Source organism: Copidosoma floridanum, unplaced genomic scaffold (genome assembly GCF_036245765.1).
Source record: "Copidosoma floridanum isolate Cflo_tuat_1 unplaced genomic scaffold, Cflo_Japanese_pri ptg000013l, whole genome shotgun sequence".
Classification (NCBI taxonomy): domain Eukaryota; kingdom Metazoa; phylum Arthropoda; class Insecta; order Hymenoptera; family Encyrtidae; genus Copidosoma; species Copidosoma floridanum.
In genome coordinates, this window is record NW_028321890.1 from 38657903 (window position 1) to 38682970 (window position 25068).

Here is a 25068-nt window from a genome sequence, read left to right on the forward strand (position 1 = left end):
TTGACTCTCAGTCTTGCTATTTTTCACTTGATTAATTAAAATTTACAATTACATTTATTTTGATAATATCCAAAAATCCTATGGTTGGCATTTTAGGTAACGCATTACGTAATTAGAATTTATAAAATCGATTAGAATGCAAGGCCAGCTGAAAAATTTTTCGCCAAATAGTTTTTTTAGCTTCGACAATGATTGACTGAACACTAAGGGCTATACGGATGAATGCACGGCCACGTAATATAGTAATTATTATATTGTAGTGCGTTGCATTGATATTGATGTATATCAAATTCACAGTGGCAATATTATTTTTCCTGTGTTTTTTGATACTGGATATAATCGTTAAAAAATGAAAAAATTTTTTTTTCAATTGCACAACATTTACAGCATGTTTTCACAAAAAAAGGTTGGCATGCAAGTGGCTGAAAAGTGTTGATGGAAGCTTTTTATTTCGCATTTTATCCTACCGGAGTAGTGCATGGATAAAAGCTAGCAGCTTAAAGCTGAGAAAATTACACATGGGGATGCACATATCTTTGCAGCGTAGCTCGCGCAAAAGCATAAGAGAGAGAGAGAGAGAGAAAGAGAGAAAGAATATGTTGAGCAGCGTGCGGATGAAAAAAAAAAAGACATGGCAACGAAAACAAGGAAGATAAAGAAAGAAATAAGGGGAATGACGAGAGGCTCTACGGGTGAATTAGGGCTTTGTGAGTAGAGTGAATACACCCGAGAGACAGGAAAAATGGAGGAATAAGAGAGTAGGTATGGGAGACGAAAGAGGGGGATTACCCATACGCTATGCATATTACGAGAGACAAAGAGCCCAAGAGTTTGAGAAGTATAGGTAGTAAACGAGAAATGGAAGACGGACTTTGTTCTTTTAAAGCAAGAGTTCTCAAAAGAACATTTTTTTTTTTTTTTTTTTTTTCTACTTGAATAAGGTAACTCCTCCAAATAATGTGAAATGCTTATTTCGATGAAATGAAGTGCAAGGTGATGACTCTGGAAGTCTAAGGGTGAGATTACATAGAGTCTGGCAGTCTGCAGACTGACAGGCTCGATCCCATTACAGCCCACTAGAGTGGCAGAGAGGTCCGATCACGTGATCGAGCGAGCAATTGTAGTGGTCACGTGATCGGACCTCTCTCTCACTCTAGTGGGCTGTAATGGGAGCTAGTCTGCAGACTGCCAAACTCCATGTAATCTCACCCTAACAACACTTGAGACATATGAGATATAATTTAAGATTTCTACCTTACCGGTTACTCCATCTAGACTTGATAATTGTAATATTTGAATAAGTGTTTTCGAGGATTTAGGTTTTGGGTGTACCTAATATCATTTATCCAAAATAAATATTTGCATTTAATTGCTTAGAAATCACTAAACCAAAGTTTCTCGAACCCATCACCTTTTATGTATCAAAAAATTATGCATTTCTTTAGAAAAAGACGTTTACAAGCATTATTAATGTTACTATGAAAAAACCAAGCCCAGGTTAAAAGAAATGTGATGTCGCCAGTGTATGTTTACAGTGATAGGGTAATTGTTTGAAAATGACTCGAAGAGGATTGTACGTGAATGCTCTGTATAGTAGGACAAATAACACATAAATCTTGGATTTTTACGCCTATATTATGTAGAAATCATAATTTTTTTTATTTTTACACAGTCGATTTTCTCGATACTGTAGAGTCTCCATTTATGCTATTATCGCTCAGTGCAGCGCTAGTGTCAATATCATCATGTGTTCGGTCCCGTACGAACGGTCAGTGCATTAGATTTACGTCATATTGAAATCATCCAACCTTAAATTGATGCGTCTACCTAACAAGTGCCAAGAAGCAGAGCATTAGAATAAATAAAGTTGAATGTTTGCGTTTTGGAGTTGCAAGTCATATATTGAGGTTATTGTTCAGGTTTTGTATCTTAAAAATTGTAATTTGTGTTCGAGATAAACATGAAGAATCCGATTCTCATTGTAAACTCTGTAATGAAACGTTTTTTTACAACTTGACATAATTTTTTGGTTAATTAAACATGATCAGTCTCTTGCATCTTCGCGCGCCAACTGCGTTGAGTCGAAAGTTTGATTATTTAAAATTTTTCGAGCACCATTCAAGTAAACGGTTTATTTTTTCCAAATAAAACATTTTGATTTTTAATTAATTTTAAAGTTGAAACGGACTCATACATGTGAATTTTCTAACTATGGGTTTCCTGACGTGATTTTATAAATAACGGTATCTCAGGAATAGTTGGTCGTAAAAAGCTGCGGTACACGCAAATAATATGTTGTTTCCAACATAATTCAATTTGACAATGATCTTTCGTAGAACAGAAATCGAGTGTGACTATTTTGATTGAAGGCAGATGTAATGAGAGGAGCAGAGCCGGTACGTGTAGAGTAAATTTACAACTAATAATTGTGACACAAGGCACAGCAGCAACTCGAGCAATCGTAGGACGATGAACTAGATGTGTGCGTGTATGGCCTCGGGGGGGGGGGGGGGGCTTAGCAAAAGAGACAGAAAGAAAGAGCAGAGAATGAAGCGCACGGGAATTATGAATGAGCCGCTGGAACGGCTGTTTCTTCTGTTGCTGATGCTGTTGAATGACCGAAGTGTATACGTATAGAGAGAGCTGTATATATATAGCGTAACTACACTGTGCGCGTGTGTGGAGAGAGCGAGATAGAGAGAGAGAGAGAGAGAGAGAGAGCAATGTGGTTGGTATACCTACATGTGTATACACCCATACAGCAGTACAAGAGCAGCTGGGCGATGTGTGCGTGTGCGCGCGCGTGTAAACCTGACGTGCGTGTGCGTATAATATAATATCTGTGTGTATACCGCCACTGAGTGTGTACTGTGTACTGTTACATTGATAGTGGGTGAAACTACATCCAAAATTAAGATGGAAAGAAATGAAGAGAGAGACAGGAGGGGAGAATACTAAACTTGACCTTCACACGGGCGGCGAACGAGTTAAGCCGAAGGGCAGCTTATTGAGGTGCTCTCTGCACTCTTGTTCACGTAGCTGCATACTTATAACATGGTGTGCCTATATGCATGTAACAATATGCAACAGGAGTAAGTACATGGGAAGCTGCACTTTTTTGGTTTTACGGACATGTATGCAGTACTAACACACACAAGTAGAATTAATGTGATTATATTCGTGTATTATCTACATACTTCAATTGAAAATTCAGCTGACTTGCACCTGAAGCTCATCAGTAAATGATTAACCGTAACGTATGTAGGTATGCCAAATGAACTATTGGATGCTCTAGTAGTAGTAAAAACTATAAAAAAGAGATTGGTGAGTTTTAAGATAGAAAGGAGAATGAGAATATGGAAAAGAGTTATACTTTGATAATGAAGCTCAAGCACAATGTCTGTAAGGCTAAATGAAACCTTTTGACTTGGATCACTCCATCCGCGAGCTGATTAAAGCTGCTGTGTGTGTCTGTCTCGGTCGTTCAATAAAAAAAAAAAAAAAAAAAAAACTAAATGGTACGTGAATTTTTACCCAGACTCTGAAATAAAAAATTGATATTTACGGCGCGTATTGCATTATTCGCGGTGGTGTGTATAAGACGGTAGGATAGAGTCGGATAGAGTAGAGTAATGCTGACATTATTCTACACCAAGCGAGATAAGAGAAAATGCTTTTCGCGCGGATTAATGTTATTTGCAAGCGGTCCGCAAAATATACTTATGTAGATAGGTAACCATGAATTTATAATATGAACTCCTCCTCGTCCCCATCATCCTCTTCGTCCTATTCGTATTATACTCGGTTATTCAATGTGCGTGTTTAGCCTATATTATTCGAGCGTTCGCTCGTCGAATCTACGGGAAGGGGCTGGGGACAATTCGTACCAAATATTTGTACAAAAAACAAAAGTGGTACGATGAAAAAGGTAAAAAAAAAAAAAAAAAAAAAAAAAAAAAATCTACATAAGACGTGCGAGTAGCGAAGGAGGAAGAGAAGGGATAAAAGCGTTTGAGCACAAGTTGAACAATTGTTATAATGATCAAGATTACAATTTTGCAGCCAGTTCGAGTAAAAGTCATATAATTAACCATGTATGTATATACGGGTAGAATTTTCTCAACTGCCCCAGCGCCACCGCAGACAGGCTGCGTGCCTTAATAAATGCAGATGAAAATTTAGTAATTAGTAGACATGTAAGTAACAACATAATATTTTATTGTTAACAATCAAGGAGTAATGAGTTTACATTAATAAAAATTACTGAATTTCCATTTTTATTTTTATTAATGTAAACTCATTACTCCTTGTTTGTTAATAATAAAATATTATGTTGTTACTTACGTGTCTACTAATTACTAAATTTCCATCTACATTTATTAAATGTTATTTATATCATAAAAAAAAAAAATTAATAAATAAAAGTATCTTGTGGTGTGAGGCAGCGTTAGGAGCGGCGGCGGGCGCGTAGCAGCCGCCAGTGCCGCGCGGTGACTCGCACCTATAAGTTCATCGGTCCAATACATAAAAATATCTCATTTTTTTATTGACTAGACTTTATTAAAATTGTCTCGTCTTTCAATCTAGATGGACAAAAAAGTTCTAAAAATTGTACATCATGAGATTTAACGCATTTTTACCAACATTTACATTTTTATAGGTTATAGAGTGAAAATTTGTGAAAACTGATAGCGCCATCAGAAAGCTGAGAAAAAAGTGCATGGGGATTTATGCTTTTGTCATTTTTAAAACATTTTTCTCAGGCACAAAAGACGAAATGAAAAAGTCGTTTTTTACGCTCACGCAGCCTGTCTGCGGTGGCGCTGGGGCAGTTGAGAAAATTCTCCCCATATACTCAAGTAGTGCGAATTTAATATAACACTTTGCGGCAAATACCATAAAACACAAAGCAATACAATTGAAGAGTTGTCGGAGCTACATAACGTTATTATGAATGTATGTGTATATAAATACAGGAATATGACCGATGCAACATGTACATGTAGGTCTCTGTTTTGCAATAAGATTAGCGCATTCTCGATTATTCAATTATTTAGCACACGATGTACGATTTGGCGCATCTCTTTTTGTCTTTCTTTTCGTTATAACGTTTGCGGTATTCGTTCAAAAGACTGTGACTGCGTGAATGAGCGTCGTCATCAGGCGTAATTGAATTATTTCCTGGGGTCTGCCAATGCTCCATACCATCGTCTCAATCCCGCTCAATCCTCTGTCCCTGTTCTCTTACATGATAAAAACATAATACTTTATAATGACAATAGCTCCAATAACGCGTGCCCATTGTATGTCCGCATATTCAGCTTTTTTCTGCGTTATAGATACTGTGTAGGTATGTTTGTAGGTATATGAGACATACGTGTCTAAAAAGGACAAAGTTGTTTTGATGTTTATTCGCTCGTAGCGGCGACAATTATGAACTCATGGAATATCAACTTTCAGTAAACTAACCTCATTTATATGTGATTTTGGATACTGAATTACCAAAATGAGAGATGTGTATCGTTGGTTACTCGGTTACTCATAACCTTCCATTTACGAAACAACGATAATGAAATCCATAACGATACTTGCCGCCGTCGATTTTGAATAAAAAAAAAAAAAAAAAAAAAAAAAAAGAGAGCTTACCTTTAGAGATCGATGATCAATTGGATATCCCTTCCTGATTCCAGGGGCTTCTTCGTAAAAATCTTGTTCCTCTTCTCCGAAATCATACAGAGATGATTCAAAATCCATGTTATCTGAAACAAATATAAAATTCGTTTGAATAAAAACAGTACGAAGTATTTAAAATAAACAAGCTATAAAACACAAATTAATATAACCGTAGGAAAATTATGATATTTAATGTTTTTTCATTGGACAATCACTCGAATCACTCAATGGATCACTAGGGGTAAGTGTACCTATCTCCGTGGCACGTACTGAAAATTCCAACTTAAATGCACCATAAAAAATGGTATACTAATATTTTTTGGAATATTTTTTTTTTTAATCTTACATAATCTCTTACGGATTATTTAAAAAAAATTTATGAAGCTAAAACTGCAGTAGAATATTTTTAAAACGAATGAAAACGGTATGCTGGTATTACCGTAGTTGTGTACCTATATTACCGTGTACGTATTACCGCGGATGTCCCAATCACCGTGTCCGTATTACCGTGGGTGAAGAAAGTTGTATTTGCGGAATATAAAAAAAAAATGCAAATTTCACCTACATTTTCTACATGACTTATTTATTGTTTTAAAAAAATATTACTTTTTTTTGTACTTGCTTATTCATTTAGTAGGAATCTTATACATTTTTGAGCACTCAGCAATAGATTTTTCAGAATAGATACTTTTCAAAGCTAATTTTAATGTCTCTGGAGAGTAACACTTTTTGTTTTTCTTTATTTCGATCGATTTCTTGCCTTTCTTGCCTTTTTTAGTTTTATTCATCTTGGTTACGTTAGATCGACGTGCTTACCTACTAATTGTTTACGTCACGAAGTAAGAGATAGGAAAAAATATAGTGTTAAGCACGTAAGCACCATTTAACCGGGGCTACCATACGGACGGACTTTCTGGTCGCATAATGTGAACGATAAAAGTATTTCTTAAAATATTCAAGTATAACGATATATAACGTTGCTAAAATTAATTGAAACGTTTTTTAAATAATTTTTTGATTCGATATAAATTAGTCATATTTCCACTTTAAAGATTAGTAACAGATTACGAGACTATAATTTTCTATATGCTGACAGGCATAGAAAGTGTATCAGAATAATTGCCTCATACACCTGGCTCCTCCCATTAGGCTTCGGCAATTCGATTCATTTGACCGTCTAAGGCTTTCATCGCCGCTGCACGTTGGTCGTCTGCAGGGTTTGGGAACCAGCACTCCGAGACCCAAGAGAGTCTTTTTCACGAAGATCAGATTACGGCGTGTGCACACACACACATACACACACAATGCGTGTATGTCTCCGGTTAACCGATGGGAAGAAGAAATACAAGAGAAAGCGAACGTGATGGAGGTGGCGAGGGTAGTAGGAAACGAGATGGAGTGTACACCAACAGATGGTAGATAGTATTATATAGAAGCTGCATGGACGCCTCTCGTCTTTGCTCGTCGACTACAGACATGCACAGCTGACAAATTTCAACAAGGATCCAGATATCATTTTTTTTTTCCCCACTTGCACTGTACCTATATTTTGCGTACAGGTGCATTGTAGTTGTTATATTGTAGAAAAAAATTTTTTTTTGTTAAAAATTATTTTTTAGATAGCAAACAAAATTTGAAAACCTTTAGTGTACAGTTTTGAGTAAGAATTTTTAATTTGGCTTAAAACATCATTATTTTTGCTTTTTGTGATTGGTTGACCGTAACGTGCGGTATTATCAACATTAATTTCAAGTATTCTGCTGTACGTTTGGCATGTTTTGATAAAAAGTGTTGAAAAAAATTTTTTAATATCATTTTGAATTTTAGTGTCATGTACCAACGTGACATTTTCACAAGGGCACACAAAATTCTGGTTGATACAAAGCATCACCCAAAAATGCTTTTTTAGTAGAAATGTTGCGTATATAATATGCCCTAATATCGGGCAGTGCTGTCTCCTTCCGAAGCTTTCCTTATGTAAGCGCTGATCTTTGGGAAAATTAAAAAAAAAAATCAACAAAATTCAACTTTTCTTCAAGACAAAAGGAGCTACACATTATCAGTTATTACACATTCGAAGCTTTTTAAATTGTAAGTGCCAAATATAAGTATATGTAATTATACGAGATCAACTCTGCATTGAGTATGGATTCAACAGTGCCAAAAAATTAATGATTTGTGTCTCAAAAAAGGTATAGACGATGCTTTTACGTGACTTCCATCAACAGATGTAGTCACAGCCAAGCCCGTTGGCGCAAAGAGCAACCGTAAATTTTCTCTCTTCATCCCTCCCACATTTTACGATTCTTTTAATGTAAGAATGTAATGAAAGCTACTACGAGAATAGCATGTTAATTAAATAACAATAATAATAATAATAATAATAATAATAATAATAATAAAAGGATGTGGCTATAAGGTCAAAGCTTGGAGTACACTTAAAATTCAAATATTTACTATGCAATTATAGTAAAATATGTTAAAACGTTCAAAATAACAGTGCCTCGAGCTTTTTCTTGTTGTAACGTAACTATAAAGTACAGCGGGCTCGGAGGAAATTTTTTTTTTTCCAAGTTAAAGTTACCATAAGAAAATAAAATCTAATTTGACAGTTCAAATTGCGTTTTGGTCGAGCCAAGTAACTTTGACGGCAAGCAGGAGTTATTATCAAATACGAAAAGCAAAAGCCAACTCACACGTAGATGTGTATAACCAAGTCCAGGTGGCGTAGAAAGAAGAATGTACTTACATGTGGGCTCACGTAATTTTATCTATTTACCCATATAGCTGCGAATGTGTTTCTATACATGATGCAAGCGAACGAGGACAAGTACAACGTACTACTTAATAAGACGAACCGAAGAATTGAGAGCCACTGAGGAAGTATTGGAAAGAAATTGGCTGATGCGTGTACGCTCTTGCGGTTTGATGGATCATTTTACAGGCGAGGTTACAGGCTGCATGAGGCTTGTGAGACCCCTATAATACTGAAAAGTTTTAAAACACCCTCGCCTTGGGCGATCTCCAACGTTTCAGCTCACGGGTATCAGTATGTAGTGATGCGTGGTTAACACACACTTACACACACGTCTCTCTCTCTCTCCACATACACAATGTTGTGTGTTGATATACATCTACTAGACGTTGTAGTGTTGTGTGGACGTTGTGGATACAATATTAAATTTATAATCGGATTTGAGAGAGCCAACTAAAAAGATTCAGATATTTCAAGTCTAATTATAACTGCCGAGTCAACTAACGTATCTCATCGCCCTGTAATGTACAATGTTTATAAAAGAAATCCTTACATGAGGAATAATAATAATAATAATAATAATAATAATAATAATAATTTAAGGAGGTTGACTACCTTAAGCAATTGACGGTCAGTTTTTAACTAAAATTTATGTAAAGCTTCAAAAATGTATAAAACAAATTTATGTGAAGTTTCAACATCTCTAGAGTGCTTATGCAATGAGAAATTAATGAAACAAATTTTGTGAATTTTACATGCGTTCTTATGGAAGACCGTTAAAAGCGATTCTTATAATAACAATTTTTAATACAATTAACAGTCAGATTTGGACAAAACTGTAGTCAACAGTAAATTAACATCTGCCTTTTTATAATGTAAAATAATCACGTTGATTAGGTCTTTGTAAAAATAGTTATTAATCAATAATCTGGAGGGTAAATACAACTCAATATTAAATTACAGGACATACGCACGCATTTCTAACCTAAAAAAGGCACAAAGTCGGACCTCTCTCTCTCTCTCGCACCCAAAGGTAGTCAACCTTCTTAAGTCTAGTGGTTAAGGCACATAAAATTAGAACTGTACGGATGCTGAGGTCGTTAGAAATAATAACGTATCTTTAACTCACGCGTACGTTCAAGCATTAAAATTAAAAATCAACAAATTCGCAATTAATCAGTTGATCCCTATCCATCTATTCAGTTCTGGGCTATATACATTTTTTCATTTAAATTAAATTACGTTTTTATTGTACAAGGAAACAAGGGTGTTGAAAAAAAATTTGATATTTCCGAATGATTTTTGCCAGGTGAATCGCGGTGATTGTGCCTTTGATGAAAAATAGTTACAAAAACGAGATACAAAGAAACAGTACACTGTTTATTATACCTTTGGTTATTATTGAAATATAAGCACATTTTTTTGTGTAAAAAGTGTAATGGGAAGATTTTATCATCACATTAATTTTTCTTTGTAAAAATTACTTGATCATGAAATCATTAACGATATTTATTAGAACCATATCGTAGTTTTCACTGTTATAGTTTTCTGTTTACTTGAGAAAAATAAAAAAATCTTAAAAAAAAAAGTTTCTCAAGCGCATCTACAACTAGATTCAAACTTGTTTTCGCTCTTTCTTCCTCTCTAGCTCATTCACTCTTCCACTTTGATACCGTATTTTCCAAGTATACTTACAAAGATCCGAGCAAAGATCGTTTTAAACAAAAAAATGTTTCAACAGTTCTTTACTGTTTCTTGTAAGAAATTTAAAAGTCAACCTCACAGTCAACTATAATAAAGTTGTGGTATACCGTACATCGAATCATAAAATATTTTTTTATACTTCTCTTAGTAAAACCGGTGTCTATTCTCTTACACACTCACATTGTTGATTTTAGACGAGGTTAATGAATATGAGAGGATGGCTTCGTGTGTGCGATACTTGCTAATTGATAAATAATAATTGGGTAAGCTCATGATTTGTCCATAGTTAAAAAAGATGCAAAAAAATGTGGATCCAAAGTAATTTAGTTTAGGTGAGAACATATTATAAGTATCTAGAAAAAGAAGCTATACAGTAAGAAATAGGTTAAAAATCATAAAGGTAGGTCAAATAGCAATTATTAAAAACTATAAGTTACAGGTTATTGGATTATTCTTTTTATCGACATAATAACATTCGCTTCAAATATAAAGCGTAAAAAGACGTTAGCATTTATGCTACGAGATAAAATAAACTGTTATGATACACCAAAAAGAAAAGATCTTACGATGAAAAACTACTAATAGTTTAGTGATAAAAATTTATATGATAAAACTTGTTCAACGTCCACACACAATTATAATATGAATGAACAAAATTACGAAGAAATTTTACATAAATTTACAGAAAAAAAAGTATAAATGCATCTACCGCAACAGGGGTATTTGACAAGATAATATTTAATACATGTTATACTCCTATTGCACCACGTGTTTCAATGCATGCCATAACAGAAACTCAAAGTATCGGTGTGTTCATAGAAGTACGTTCTTTTTTATCGTATCAATTAAAAAATATATATATATATATATATATATATATATTGATATTTAAACAGAATTTACAAATTAGAATACAATTTAGAAAGACATGGCGCTCCTATTGATACCTACATTCCCCTAAACTGGATCTATATATTTAGTGACCATAAAATAATTTAATAAAAATAAAGTCCAAAATCACGCCATAAAACTTATCTGTTTGATTTTACGATTTCAAGACTCTTGTTGTTAACCACTATACGTACTTATATTAGCTGTGTACAAGTCTTTTCACAAAGTTTGGTACCTACACATCAATTCGTCAGTGATGATCGCTCTAATTTTAAGCGACTACTCTGGAGTACTCCGATGGTACTCGTTACTCTTTAAATCATTACTAAGTACTATATGGCCTACTAGGGGAAAAAATACTTTCAAAGTGCTCTAAAAGCAGTCGCTCGAAAACACTGTTAAATTTTCGGTTGTCCTATACAACTCTATAGGCCTGAAAGTGTAGGTACATGTAAGAGTATATACGAACACAACTGCATTAATATATATATACTTACAGGTGTACACGCAAAAAGCATATTTGTACGTAAGCCGATAACGGTAGTAGAGGAGGTAAGAAAAGTTGATCACGATATCGCGCAATCGAAGCTCCCATTTTGCGTGTAAGGTGTGAAACCGCCGCGCTTTACATTCAAGGTAGTGCGCGATACAGCGTCATGACAAAAACAAAAAAGAACACTACCCTATATGTACACAGATTGCAATTATAATTTACCTATTTATATACCTAATATTGTAGCGACCTAGTCGACTGTATCTTATTAATAAATGGCTGCTCTTTATAGCCTATAAGTATTATGCCATATAGCCAACAGCAGAAGAGGATAGAGTATGCACCGAGACAAAAAAAAACAAAAAAGTGTAAAAATGAAGCATATATACCTAATAAAAAAAATACGTGTAGGCAGATGTACTAAAAAATGTTATTATCATTATTATATTGTTAAAGTTACCTGAGACTGTTGTGTCCCAGAGGAAATTTGATGTAGATTGCCTCTTGAAGAGCGGACTCTGCTGTGGCTTTTCACTGTATCCGTATCTGTATCTGACACAACGATGAAACAAAGATAGGCTCAGTCAAGCGACGAGTTTGTCGAATCGCTCACTTCTTTTTTAAAAATACTTTGGTTTATTATTTTATTGGCACTGTTCAAAGGCACAAGTGACGTTACGTACAAAGACGTATAGATAAGTATTTATGAACGACTGCAGGTACGAGGGATAATATAAAGTCTCGTTCGATTTGCCTGCAACGCGAGGATATATAAAATAAGTAAGTATAGGTACTGGGAAGTGCTCGGTTGCACTTGTCGAGCTTCGAGCTCGTCAGCGGCGACGCTGTAGGCACCGCATACTTGTGTTAGGTATAGGTATAGTTATTTAAATTGCCACTGGTACTCTGGACATCGGTTATTGTATTTAGTAACGCAAGTTATGCAAGAAAAGCCAAAATTTGGCTGAATCACATGTACACACATATATATGGTTACAGGCGCACTTTGATACTTGTGTAGAGTTTATTTTCGCCGGCACTGTTTAGTTTTAGTTGTTGACGACGCGAAGCGTACTTAACTTAAATACTTATATACCTATAAGTACTTGATGTGAAATTGTAAAGAGGAGCGAGAATACAAACATGCGCCAGAGAGCTCTCTCTTTAACTTGGTGGCTCTCGGCACTGAACCAAATCACCGTATTACAAACTGCAGGTGTGAGGTAAGTCTATATATGCACATACATACACACACCCACACACACACACAGAGAGAGATATAGAGACGATGAAAACGATGTATAGAGGTTGTACACGAACTCACTGTTGCAAAATGTACAGGTACAAATCGAACTGTAGGCACACTGTAATAGGCACGTAACGAGCAAAATATGCAGTCGAATCTCAAGAGTACGAGTAAAGTACGACACTATATTATAAAAGTTAACGTGTATGTGTATATATGTACATAATTATAACGAGAAACTCTCGCCTTTTGCTTTCCCTCCCGGCTGGTAACAGCATACTACTAGCTCGGCTTGTCTGCGCGTCTGGTTGTGGTACTTAATATCTCTGGTGATGCGATCTTCTCTCCTCTTTCACTTCGTAGTTCGTCATCACGTATACGCGTCGCGCGCGCGCTGCGCTGCCTGATATTCTCTTTCTCTCTCTTTGCCTCTGACTTCTCTCGCTCGCTCATTCCTCGTATACTCTTTATGAATGAAATTCTTAGGCATAGGCATCACCTATATATGGCTATTTTCATTGTTCATATCGCGCGATCGCGAGCCCCCTTTTTCTTTTGCAACCAGAGCTGAGAGCAGATAGATAGGAGAATCACATTGCAATATATTGCATCTTGATGCATTCCCCAAAAGTGAACGAGATTCGTGCAGCAGTCTATATATTTGTGTAAGTATAGGAGAGGTTAGCCCACAAAAATTTTTTTTAATGTTAAAGTTTGGAAGTTGGAACTCGGACGATACACCATACAATATAATGCACAGTAATTTTTTTTTGCAATTTTATTACTCGGATATTGAAAATAATGCGACATCTGAAATATCCGAAATCCGAACGCCAAATGTCGCATTGTATTTCCAATGATCCAAAAAATTTTCTCTGAAATAAAAAAATTATAAAAATTACAATTAGTGCACTGGTCTAAATAATGTAACATCTAATTGATAATTGATCTAATGGGAAGTATTTGCTTTTTCTCAACCATGTACCATATTTACACTCTAATTTTACCTGCTCTAACAACTGAAAAATCACGTTTCAAACAGTGAAAAGTTGTACATATAAATATAACAATGTTTTTTCTCAACAATTCGTTATCAAGTAACTCTAAAACGTTGACACCCTGTAAAAAAAAGATGCTCTGATACAAAAATATACACACTTGCATTACGTACTTGTTATAGGTAAACTATAGCTGTACACATCCTAATTTTATCAAGATCAAAAATTTGAAATAAAGAAATATCAATGACGGAATCTATAATAGTATTGCAAAAATGTTATTGAAAAGCTTTATTAGTGAAGGTGCCTCATAAAATTTAGTTTAATTGAATTATGGTTATAAGTTTGAAATCTTTGTATTCTTGGTTCTTTAGCAAAGATCGAAACTTGCCGCGCGGCTGTGGTCCATATTTCCTCATAGTGCCTTTATTACTGTTCCAAAATAATGGAGCTCAGAACGGACCGGTCGAATAGTCTCAAATTTTGCAACTTTTTATATTTTAGTATACATTGCACAAAGTGAAAATTATTGAGAATTTCGAGATGAAACCTTTTGCTTATAAGTAGCACCAAAAGCCTATACTTACGTCAGAGTCAATATTCTCTAAGTGAAATGTAAAATATATAGGCTTTTACACAAGAAGAAGACTGTTCGGAGTTCGGAGCAATTGGAATTCAATACTGTACCAAGTACCGACACTGTGTAACGTACTTACCTATTATAGATATTACGACATTAGTTTTGTCGCTATACTCAAGTCACATTCAGGGATTCAGCATCTTTTTATCTATTCGTGGATCAAGTTAAACGTAAAATAATTTATCAACATAATTATTCGAAAATATTGGTGTCAAGTGTGTTCTAAAAACTAACTTTACTAAAACTGAAAAATAATAAAATTACTTGCACTTGTTAGTTAGTAATTGTTTGTAGATGAAAACAATTTAACCTCTTAAAGAATTGTCTCTATTTAAAATTCTTCCTATTTAAATGCAGTTATGTAACGATTTACATTTGTTAACAAATTCATGATTTGTAGGACATAGAACGACAAAAATGCTTTCGCAACGAATTGTGGTATCAGCTCCGAGACTAATTCGACGAAATTTCGGAATTGCTGCTCCAATGATGCAGGCAGCCGCTGTTGACCCTATTCAGCAGTTATTTGTCGACAAAATTCGAGAATACAAATCCCAGTCTTCGTAAGTCTTTTTCGATACATGCGGATACCTTTTTTCTTGTTGTTTAATTTTTTAATTGGTCTTTTTATCATCGCTACTATATTATAACTACTTGACAACAGATACATAAGCAGCACGTACCTTGTTATTATTAGCGATTAATCCTAAATACACTAGTGAATCAAATTGTTATTTACATGCTATCTGTAACATAACGTATTGTACATAATTTAATTTAATCTATGGCAATGACAATGCAGTGTTTTTTCATGTTTTACAAAGGGGTGGCAAACTGACCCTTCCTCCTGAAATTCAAGCAGAAAAAAAGAGAGAACTAGAAAAACTAGCCAAACAGTATGGCGGTGACGAAGGAGCAGATATGACAGCTTTTCCTAAATTTTCTTTCCCAGGTAACAATTTTAATGGTTATCTTCTTCTATGTACCTAACAAATATTATAACGTTACCTGTAACATTTTTTTCTTTCTTCTTTTTTTTTTTTTTTTTTTTTTTTTTTTTAGATCCAAAAATCGAAGTTAATCCACTGGAATCGACATCCAAATGAAATTGTTAATTTGTAATTATAAAAAGAGGTATAGAATAAAAATTTAATTCTAAGGTTAAATTCAAAAGTGCCTTTTATGTGTTCTTTATACCAATCACTTTATTTGTGTGAAAATATATTCATGTATACCCTACTTTTTATTTGCTATTTTGCTTACAAAACTGATATCATCACTAATCTTATTAGTTTACATTTGTCAGCATAAATTCGATATTTTCAGCTAAAATGGGCATCATACACTTTGCAGATATCGATCTAAAAATCTTTAACGTTCTCACAAGATTATCTTTCGGTAATAACGTTTTAAAGAATCCTGAACAAGAGCATCTCGGAACTATATTGTCTTGTTTAACTTCTAAGCACTTTAAACACTGTACGTCCTGTATGACGAAAGCCATGCTTTTACGATTCAATATGTCATTGAGCGAAAATTCTATTTGATCATTATCATAAGTTGACCCACAATGTGGACATTTCCAAACATGTCTGAAAATGGTAAATGAAATATGTTTTACGCACGGGATTAAAATACAACAAAAAAAATTACTTTCATGTCACTTACTTGTTGTCTTCAACATCCTGATAACTGTCTTTGCAGAGATCAATATCTCTGACATGGTTACAGTTCTCGCACAATACTTCGGGTAAGATGAAAGATGTGCAAGGATCTTTCCACTCGGCTTTATCACTAAAGGCTCCAACGTCTATCAATCTTAATAAATTTCTAAACATGTTGGCAACTTCTTCCTCTATTTGAGTGTCCAAGGATAAAATCTATAAAAATTTGACCTTGTTGCAGCTCAAAACAAAATTTTATAACTACATTAAAATTAAACTTACCTTGCATATGGCTTTGGCTAGCTCAAGAGCAGGATTAATAATCATTCTGGTAGAATTAGGCTCGTAATTAAGATGCGGATATTGTTCCATTGTAAGAATTTTTTCAGGAATTTTTTTGTATATTGACTGCACGTAGCTGCAAAAAATATCCAATCATCGGCGTTATTACTAGTAATGTATTTTTTTTTTTTTTTTTTTTTTTTTTACAATAAAAGCCTTACTGAAATAATTTTTGTGACATTTCACCAGAAATAAGTTGTTTTGCTAAAGATTTTACTTCTTCTGGAGGTTTACTTTGCGACTCTGTATAAATTGTACCATAGTATGCAGATATGGTTTTGGTAAAAGTAACTTGACATATTTCTACAGGGATATAGTCCACGATACTCCAATTCATAATAAACTCTGCCTGAAAGCAACAAAATTCAATTGTAAACATTAAAAGAAAAAAAGTACAAGCACCATCATATTATGTTGTCATTACAGCATTGTCTGTTGGTGATTCTTCCGACTCCCCTACCTCTTGATCAGAGGTAATTTTCCTTTTGATTCCACCGTGATTAGACTTGGGGGGGGGGGGAGGACCGTGAAAAAAATTTACGTATTTTTACAATTTATTAATTATATTTAGTCATAATTCGACTATGAAAACAAATACACACACATCGCTTTATCTTTAGTACGTTGTTTAATATAGTATAACTTATTGTATGGAAAATGGTATTATATGTGTATTGTATTAATATTTACCAAATCCAGCCAGACAAGATACTCGTAACAATTGCTGACATCAAAATAAATACTATGAAATAATTCTTTGGTCAAAATGGACTGTATGATGTACTGTGTATAACTGTACGCATCCTCAACTTCTCTTTTGTTCGTGCTTAATATGATTTTAGTAAAATCTGCAAAAACAATTTCTGATCCCAGCTTTTGTAATTCTGCTACCAGTTGGATAAATAATTTTTTCGAGTAATCATGTAACGTTCGTCTCAAAGCAGGATCGTAAAGGAATGATGATGGTGAACGTAACCATCTGTCAAGAATATACCAATCAATTATCAATCGCAGGTAGATATTAAAAAAAAATAATGAAAAATAAAAAATTAAATTTTTTTTTCACCTGTAAAAATGTACAAGCAAGAAATCGGCATATTGATTTTTAAAATTGCTAACTTCTTTTAACCATGTGCTGACCATGATTTTCAAAATTTTAAAGGCAGGCATGCATAATACTGTTTCATCATACGACGGTGCTACCGGAATTCCATCGTTCATTACCATATCCTAAGTTCTCGCATTATGGTATTTTTAGTAATTTTAAGGCCATTAATACTTGACGTAATTTAATTTGTTACATACTTGCAAAGAAACTTGTTGAGCGTTATGAAAGGCAACATAAGAGCTCGTGCCGTCTATGTCGTTGATTCGATTTGCTTGAACTAGTGCAGTAACAGCTAAACTTACAACATCTAGTTCAAAGCAAACATTAGAGTAGGCTCCAGAATTATTTACAACACAACCTGAACTCTCTTCAAAGTCTGTCAAAAGTCTGAAAAAAATTAATACGGTCAATATTTGTCCAAGGCTGTAATATAATTATGTTTATCATACTTGTCATATTTATTGTTATTTTGGAAGTATAATTAATAACCTGCTATCATCGTTTTCGCTTCCTCCGAAATCAGGTTTTTCCGTGGAAGACCACCACAGCACAAAATTAGCTTTCTGTAAGTGGCGGGCATAAAATAGGTCCGCTCCAAATACTATCAAATCCATTGGTAAATTTCCTATAGGTGCATAAAAGTAACAAGCTTGCTCTATCAAGCTTTTTACCACCTGTTCGCTTTTGAAGTAATGTCTAAGCATTATCTTAGAACCGTTTCTTTGCCAATCCAATGTATCATAGAGATTATCTAAATCTTGAATGTGTGCCTTTACTATCGGAAATTCATTCAAAAAGGGCATTTTATCCGTCAACGTGGATATCACTGGATGTCAAATATAACATAAATATTGGAGACACATAAACTAAAATATACAAGCCACAATACATTGCTTCAAAAAAGATATACCTATTGGAGACTGAATAATCATCATTGTAGCACCTTGACTTTCTTTCTTGTAATTTTTAAGAGCATTTTGGAGTTGACTATAAATAACTTTAACATCAGTTTCCACTCGAATGTTGAACTTTAGTGACTCTGGTGTTGAATTAATATTTTTAACTTCACCCAATTCAATACTGAAAAATTCTCTGGTCATAAAATTGTTTTTTTTTTTTTTTTTTTTTTTTTTTTTTAATTACCAACAGTGAATAAACGATTGAAACAATTTCACTTACGCCTTGTTTCTTTCATTAACGTAGAGTGTGCTCATGTTGGGCATACGATCAGTTCTAACAGTATCCAGCACAAATATATGACACGTTTTACTTCCTGACAAAAACAAACCCCACATAGCTCTACGGTAATTACTGCTAGCAGACCAATGGTGATATAAAAATATGTTTTTCACTTTATCAATCTGATTAAATGGAGTCATGAATGAAAATAATAATTATATATTGTAAAATTTTTGATCGATTTGTAAGATTTTACGACACAAGTACATACATTTTGTAAATATGGTTGTGAAGCGATGTTTCTGTAAACTAGTTGATCCAATTGAAAATTATCGGTTCCGCTTCTCAACTCTCTCATTGCTTCTTTGGCAACAGCACATACACATCCAAGCTGCATTATTGCCCGAAACTCAAGAGACATTTGCGTTTCGTAAATTCCCTCAATATCGGGATCAATCAAGTCGTGCATTATCGTTCTGAAAATTAAGGTGTTCAATAAAACAACTAATCATAGCCATTAAATAATTCAACGAACTCACTGGCTGTGACATTTGAAAAATTTCTCGGGTACCGAGTACCGATACAAATTGTAAACAGGTCGAGAGCGCGGTAATATCTTGTGACATTGTTTCCAAGATCTGTTGGTGCTTTCTTTTTCTTTTCTCTCCTGTCGAGTATTGACGTAAAATATTCTAGGGACAGTTAAGCGCACTTGATGTAAATCCTGATCAACCAGAATCCATAAACGAAACAGTCCTGGCTCGTTCGTTTCGGCTATCTGCTCGAAATAAATGTATCAAGAATCAAGCATGTAGATTGTATGATATCGTTACGATTATTCGTCCTACCTGTATAATTTGCCAAGGAGTTTCCAAGAGTTTTTGTTGTTTACGTTGCAAAAAACCACCGAGTAAAGTCGTACTCTTACTTTTCTGAGTATTAGCTGGACCTGCAGTCTGGAAATGATCCAATCTGGATCGCTTTGTGGTACACAACTTTTTTCTCTCCGCTCTTTGTTTTGCTTGATATTTCCATTTCTCTTTGTGGAATGCTAGCCAAACTTGAAATTCTATCTGAAAGTTGGATTTAAAAAGATCATTATACATTGAAATTTAGAATAGTTTCTCTTTTTTAAAGTTGGCCTTGAGGCCCTTAGAGAGAAAAATATATATATATATATATATATATATATATATATATATATATACTGTACGACCGTCTCAATTGTTATCTCTACTACATTGTACATCTAAATGTAGAATTCGTTATTACCTGCGACTCTCCAATCTGTGGTGGATTTCCTAAAACTTTTCTCCAGTTGTCTGTCAACAGACTGTGGCTCTCCTTTTCGGCTTCCTCTCGCTCTTCATCCATAAAAGTCCGCTTTCTTTTTGTGACGCTGGCTACAAGCGGCTTGAGTTTATTGCGTTCATTTTCATCAGTGACATCTTCTATGTCTGGTACTGATTCAATCGATTTTTTCAATCTTTTTTTATTTTGGTCATTGTCGTCGTCGTCGTCGTCGTCGTCGTCGTCGTCTTCGTCGTCGTAATTATTGTGATTTTCATCCTCATCGTTGTCGTTTCTCCTAGCAACGGGAGCTGCTTCGCGTTGAAAAATATCAGTTATCTTGCGCTGCCTTCTACCATCAGTTTTTTCCAGCAGCTTCTTGTGCAGCCAGTCCGGATGTCGGACTCGTGGTACTGGATTCGGCAAGCCCTGCATCGCTGCGGGAATGGTTATGATCTTTTGTATGGCACTGCCGAGTCGTTCAATGTAATATTGCCAATCGAGAATTTCGCGTATCTCGATATCCTGGATACTCGGGTCCTTGAGCCACCGTCGCAGATGATGGCGCGCCACGCTAGGATCAGCCTGGAATATCGCCAATGGGACGGCTCTCTCGGTGACTGGCGAGCCCGTGGGCTTTTGCGATATAATGTACCTGCAGGCGAGCCCCGCGTCTTTGACCATTTCGTCACCGAGAAATTCGGCAAGGCGCTTGGCGGTCGATATCGAGGTGGACTTTTGGGCCCCGTACTCGTCCAATTTCTTCGACATGGATTTATTTTCGGAGATTAGGTCAAAGAGCTCCGGGTCCTGAAGAGCCGAGCCCTTGCTGTAGAGAATGTCGAGCCAGTAGTCAGCTACTTTGGCCACCGAGGCGTAGCACTCGGCTAGGGTGGACCCTTTGAGGAAGGCTTCAAACACCGAAGATTGAAAGAGCTTGATAAGTCGCAGCTCGCCTCGCCTCTTGATCTCGAAGCCCTTGAGCTCGGCCAGCGAGCCGTCAAAGTTAAAGACGGCGTAGCGCTTTTTCAATTTTTTGCCCTCTTCTTTGGCGGCAGGCAGAACCATTGCCAGATAAGGGCCATCGACTTCAAAGAAAATCGAATTTTCGCTGCGTATCTTGTAATCACGCGTTCTACCATCATTGGTTAAAATCAGCTCGTGGTATTGATCATTTGTAAACTGATCATTGACCATGAAATTCAGCATGGCGTTTGGATAAGAGACAACCAGCTTGGCTCTGCTTGGATTGCGGGTCTTGAGAACGACGTTGTCGGGAAACGAGCCCGGCAGTATGCACCAGATACCGTCGGTGTCGAGCTCGAGGGGCCTACCCACCTGCTCGATTATCTCCCGTGCTTTCATTATTATATGGGCACCGGTGTAACACACGATGCCACCCATCTCCATGCTAAACCAACGCGAACCCTTACGCATCACGTAGCCGTAGAACGAGTTCAGGATACACTTGTGCGCCAGTTGAAGCGAGTCGTACAAGACTTCGCGACTCTTGGCCGACTTTACGGCGGCAGCGTCGTTGTCGATAATGGCTTGGGCCACCTGCTGTTTGGCCTTCTTCGTCAGTCCCTTGTACTCGTAGCGTCGGTCCCGGAACGCTCTCACAGTGTCGACGTAGAACGAATTTTCCCTCTGGCATATGGTCTGGCTGCGCTCCTCGGTCCTCGTCTCCTTGACCTTTTTGTAGGTACGCCGGCAATACTCGGATAATCGTTTCTTTTCGATGGCAACCTGCTCCTGACGGCTCAGCTGATGAAAGGCACGGAGCTTGCCACCCGACAGGGTCGCCGGAAACTTTTCGGTTTCGAGCTGCTGCTGGATACGCTGGTACTCGCCGGCCGTGGCCTTGAGATACTCGCCCCGCCACATCCATTCCATATTACGCTGGCATTTGGCGCCGGGTTTGTTGTAACAGCAGGCTGCGCACACGGATTCATCGACCATCGCGTACGGCTGCAGACGATTCGTCAGTATAATGTTGGGATACATGGCACCAACGTCCAGATGATAGATGCACGGCTTTTCGGTTCTTAATGGCTGGGCGCGAAGGGATTCCAGTTTGGCTGCGTTAATCATAAATTACAAGCTTTAATCGTTGGTACAAGATTTAAGTCTTTTTTTTTTTTTTTTTTTTTTTTTTTTTTTTTTTTTTTTCATAATCCTCTGTCATCACGACAGACATCAATACAATGTCTGAAACGAACATTCCTTATAATTTTTATTGTGTAATAACTTTGACACAAAAAAGCGATAATAATGATGATGACAATATAAATTATAACAACTTGTTTGGTGAAATTGTATTTTTCTTACTTTTTATTTCCTCGACAACTTCCTCGAAATTAATTATATCCGACATTGGCACCTTCTCTTCCTCCTCGATGGCGTGTTTAAGTGCTTTCTCAACACCGCCCATCAACTCTTCAACTGCACTCGGTATTATTTTAAAACGATAAGGAATATCGGCCCTGAATACGCCGGATTCCAGAGCCTCTACATGACCACCAACGTAAGTTTCAACGTCTAGTAAATGTCCATCTTTGGTCATTTTGGTCAACTCAGCTTCTTGCTTGTTTGGATATATAACATTGGCACGGTAAGCCTCCACCATGAGCAGCGACTCGCACAGAGTTCCCGAGCCTTTGCGCAACACTTCCTCTGGCTCCATGGGGATAATCGTGCACAATGCAAAAATAAAAGGATGCACATATTTTTGATACAAATAGTAAGTCGCTACAGCATCCGATACCGAATAATTGCACAAGACTTCCGGTTCTTCAGCTGCCAATCTGCACATGTCTTCGGGATCTGGGCCCCCAATAAAAAGAAAAAGAATAAAACTTTGGATTTTGTACAAACTTTTCTCACATCACGTGTAATTAAACCTTACTTACCTAACTCGACTGGATCATACCGTAATTTTGCTTTAGCCACTGCCTTGAGACCTTGTGATCCCACGGGTAGGTATGAGTCTCGTTTTACCCAACACAGACAATCAAAATGTATTGCCGGCCTACTACAGTAAATATTGTCTTTGTTTTTGGAAAAACCTATTCTCTCCTTCATGTCAATGTTATGAATGGCAGCCCTTGTTTCAATAAATGGCCAGTCAAAAAAATCGCCATTGTAGGTTACAAATATGTGTGGCTTGATTTGATTAATATGATTAAAAAACTTATTTATTAAAGCTTTTTCATTGGCTTCGTTCCAAACTGTGAAAAAACCCTCAAACTCGGGCTTTGGACTATACTCAAAATCGTCAATGTCAGCAGAAATTATTTCTCGATTGTTTATCAAAAAACCCTAAAAAAGAATCATAAAAAATAGGCAAAAGATACAATAAAAAATTAACTCTCGAGGTTTTAATGAAGTGTACCTGTCCATCCAACATGTAAGAAATCATTATGATTTGATCGGTGTTGGCATCTGGAAATTTAAGAGGTAATTTCGTAGTTTCGATGTCAAATGCCAAAACTATAGGCTCAGGAGGCTCAACGATATCTGACCTTGGAGTTATAATAGCTGGCTGAGATGTACCTCTGATTTTAACAGAGTACCATTTTCCAACGAAAATCTCTAGGTCAATGGATACTCTCACGTGATGAGGTACATCGTGCTCTCTGAAAACATTTCATAACGATCGACAATTGTAAAACCAGAAATGGAAAAGGCAAATTTATAATATTTATTTTATTGCCTCATATCTAGTATATTGTCCATTTGATCGATTATTTTTTTTGTAACTTGTTCACGATGGTTGAAAGTTTTGGCTAATAGTTTTGAGTAATGCGTGTTACTCTTTTCACGCTCTTTATTCACTTTGACGACATTCGCTATATCTTTTTTAACCTTTTGCATGTTGTTGGAATTGACAAAAGACAATTTTATATAATCTCTTTTTAAACCAGACAGGTGGTTTGGCTGAAAAAGAAAAAAAAAAAACATGTGGATATTTAGCAAGTACCAGTCCCAGTTTGTATAACCAAACCGGGATCACAAAAAATCATTGTTTTACTATGCTTACCAAGTCAAGATCCTCTTTTGAAACAATGTCAGCTCCAAGTAAAAAACCAGTAAATTTTTTTAGCAGATATGTGATAAGCTCTTGATGTGAACCTTCACGGCATAAGATGTAAAAATATGGATGATATGGCAAAGAAATTTTAAATCGAGAACAGTCTTCTTCCAAAAAGTAAAAATCAACACCGGAAACTAGTTGCTTGTCCTCTTGAAGTATATCAGTCTAAGAGGAAAAACTCAACAAATGTAAGAATGGAATAGGAAAATCCAAGGACGTACTATTTTTTTATAATAAAGATTGAGGAATCAAAATGTGAAAAATTACGGTATGCATATTGAACAGAAATCCAATCCTTTCCTTGACATCAGTGTCTCTATGAAAGCCATAAAGAGCATCTGTTTCAATGTTTTCCTTGACTTGAAGTAATTTATTTTCTGAGGCACCTCCGTCCCTGTGAAAACAAATATTTATGCAAGTAATCAAGTATACTTGTGCTTGAGCATATGATTGATTTTTATTATTGACGCTATGTAAAAAAATAAAAACAATATTTGGAAATCTAACCTTGGAGTGGTACCGTCATCTCCCCCATAAGTCTTGTCGGCAGTTTTATCGCGAACGTATCGTCCCGTATTTACAGGCATTTTTTACTTTAATGTTAATGTTGAAATTTCATTGGACCAAATATTTTTGCACAAAAACAGCATCAATTGGAGTCTCTTTTTTTTCAACAGTTTAAGTACATACTTTGCATTTGCACTTTTGTAGCGCGACTCGCGCGCGCCAAATAACCATCACATATATACATAGGGGTAAACGCACCATCTACCGTACACCCGTAAATTCACTTTATTTTGTTACCATGATTGTAAGACAATTTGATACTAAATATTGACTCAGTAAATTTTAAATTGTTATTTAGGATCTCAAGAGAGCACTGAAATTTTTTTGAGGTGTAAGAGCTTTTTAGAATGATTTTATAATAAAAATATGAAATAAAAGTCGTGTTCCTATTTCCGTACTGCCGTTCTCATTACCGGACCCCA

General features: G+C 35.8%; 3 protein-coding genes across 12 annotated transcripts in view; 1 reads left to right on the plus strand and 2 right to left on the minus strand.

Moving 5' to 3' along the window:
• The window catches only part of pnt (ETS transcription factor pointed), an 81145-nt gene extending 68099 nt beyond the window's left edge, over positions 1–13046 (minus strand). For all 4 annotated transcript variants that reach the window (XM_089590942.1, XM_089590946.1, XM_089590943.1 and 1 more), the window contains exons 1-2: positions 11977–13046; positions 5647–5759 (exon numbers count right to left, since the gene is read on the minus strand). In XM_089590942.1, the coding sequence (XP_089447068.1) occupies positions 5647–5754 (108 nt within the window). In that variant the 5' untranslated portion in view covers positions 5755–5759; positions 11977–13046. The remainder of the gene's footprint in view (positions 1–5646; positions 5760–11976) is intronic.
• Positions 13047–13327: 281 nt separating this feature from the next.
• LOC106646005 (ATP synthase-coupling factor 6, mitochondrial) lies at positions 13328–15573 on the plus strand. 6 transcript variants are annotated; one of them, XM_089591636.1, is made up of 4 exons: positions 13328–13427; positions 14801–14963; positions 15225–15352; positions 15463–15573. In XM_089591636.1, exons 2-4 carry the CDS (start codon positions 14818–14820, stop codon positions 15504–15506), a joined length of 318 nt encoding a protein of 105 aa, XP_089447762.1. In that variant the 5' UTR covers positions 13328–13427; positions 14801–14817; the 3' UTR covers positions 15507–15573. The 6 variants fall into 6 exon arrangements, with proteins under 6 accessions (XP_089447762.1, XP_089447763.1, XP_014217482.1 ...); XM_089591637.1 differs by lacking the exon at positions 13328–13427 and adding an exon at positions 14466–14570 and having other exon boundaries at positions 14801–14957; XM_014361996.2 differs by lacking the exon at positions 13328–13427 and adding an exon at positions 14477–14570.
• A 46-nt stretch (positions 15574–15619) lies between these two features.
• DNApol-epsilon255 (DNA polymerase epsilon catalytic subunit 1) lies at positions 15620–24786 on the minus strand. Of its 2 annotated transcripts, none has more exons than XM_089591634.1 (22): positions 24587–24786; positions 24347–24473; positions 24026–24244; positions 23699–23922; positions 23378–23621; positions 22896–23304; positions 22315–22809; positions 19966–22064; positions 19542–19766; positions 19233–19471; positions 18965–19169; positions 18694–18875; positions 18425–18594; positions 18004–18340; positions 17712–17901; positions 17473–17636; positions 17097–17385; positions 16834–16911; positions 16568–16755; positions 16347–16482; positions 16069–16280; positions 15620–15992 (listed from the first exon to the last, which is right to left on the minus strand). In XM_089591634.1, the coding sequence occupies exons 1-22, from the start codon at positions 24664–24666 to the stop codon at positions 15689–15691; spliced, it is 6816 nt and encodes a 2271-aa protein (XP_089447760.1). In that variant the 5' UTR covers positions 24667–24786; the 3' UTR covers positions 15620–15688. The 2 variants fall into 2 exon arrangements, with proteins under 2 accessions (XP_089447760.1, XP_089447759.1); XM_089591633.1 differs by having other exon boundaries at positions 16831–16911.
• Positions 24787–25068: the final 282 nt, after the last annotated feature.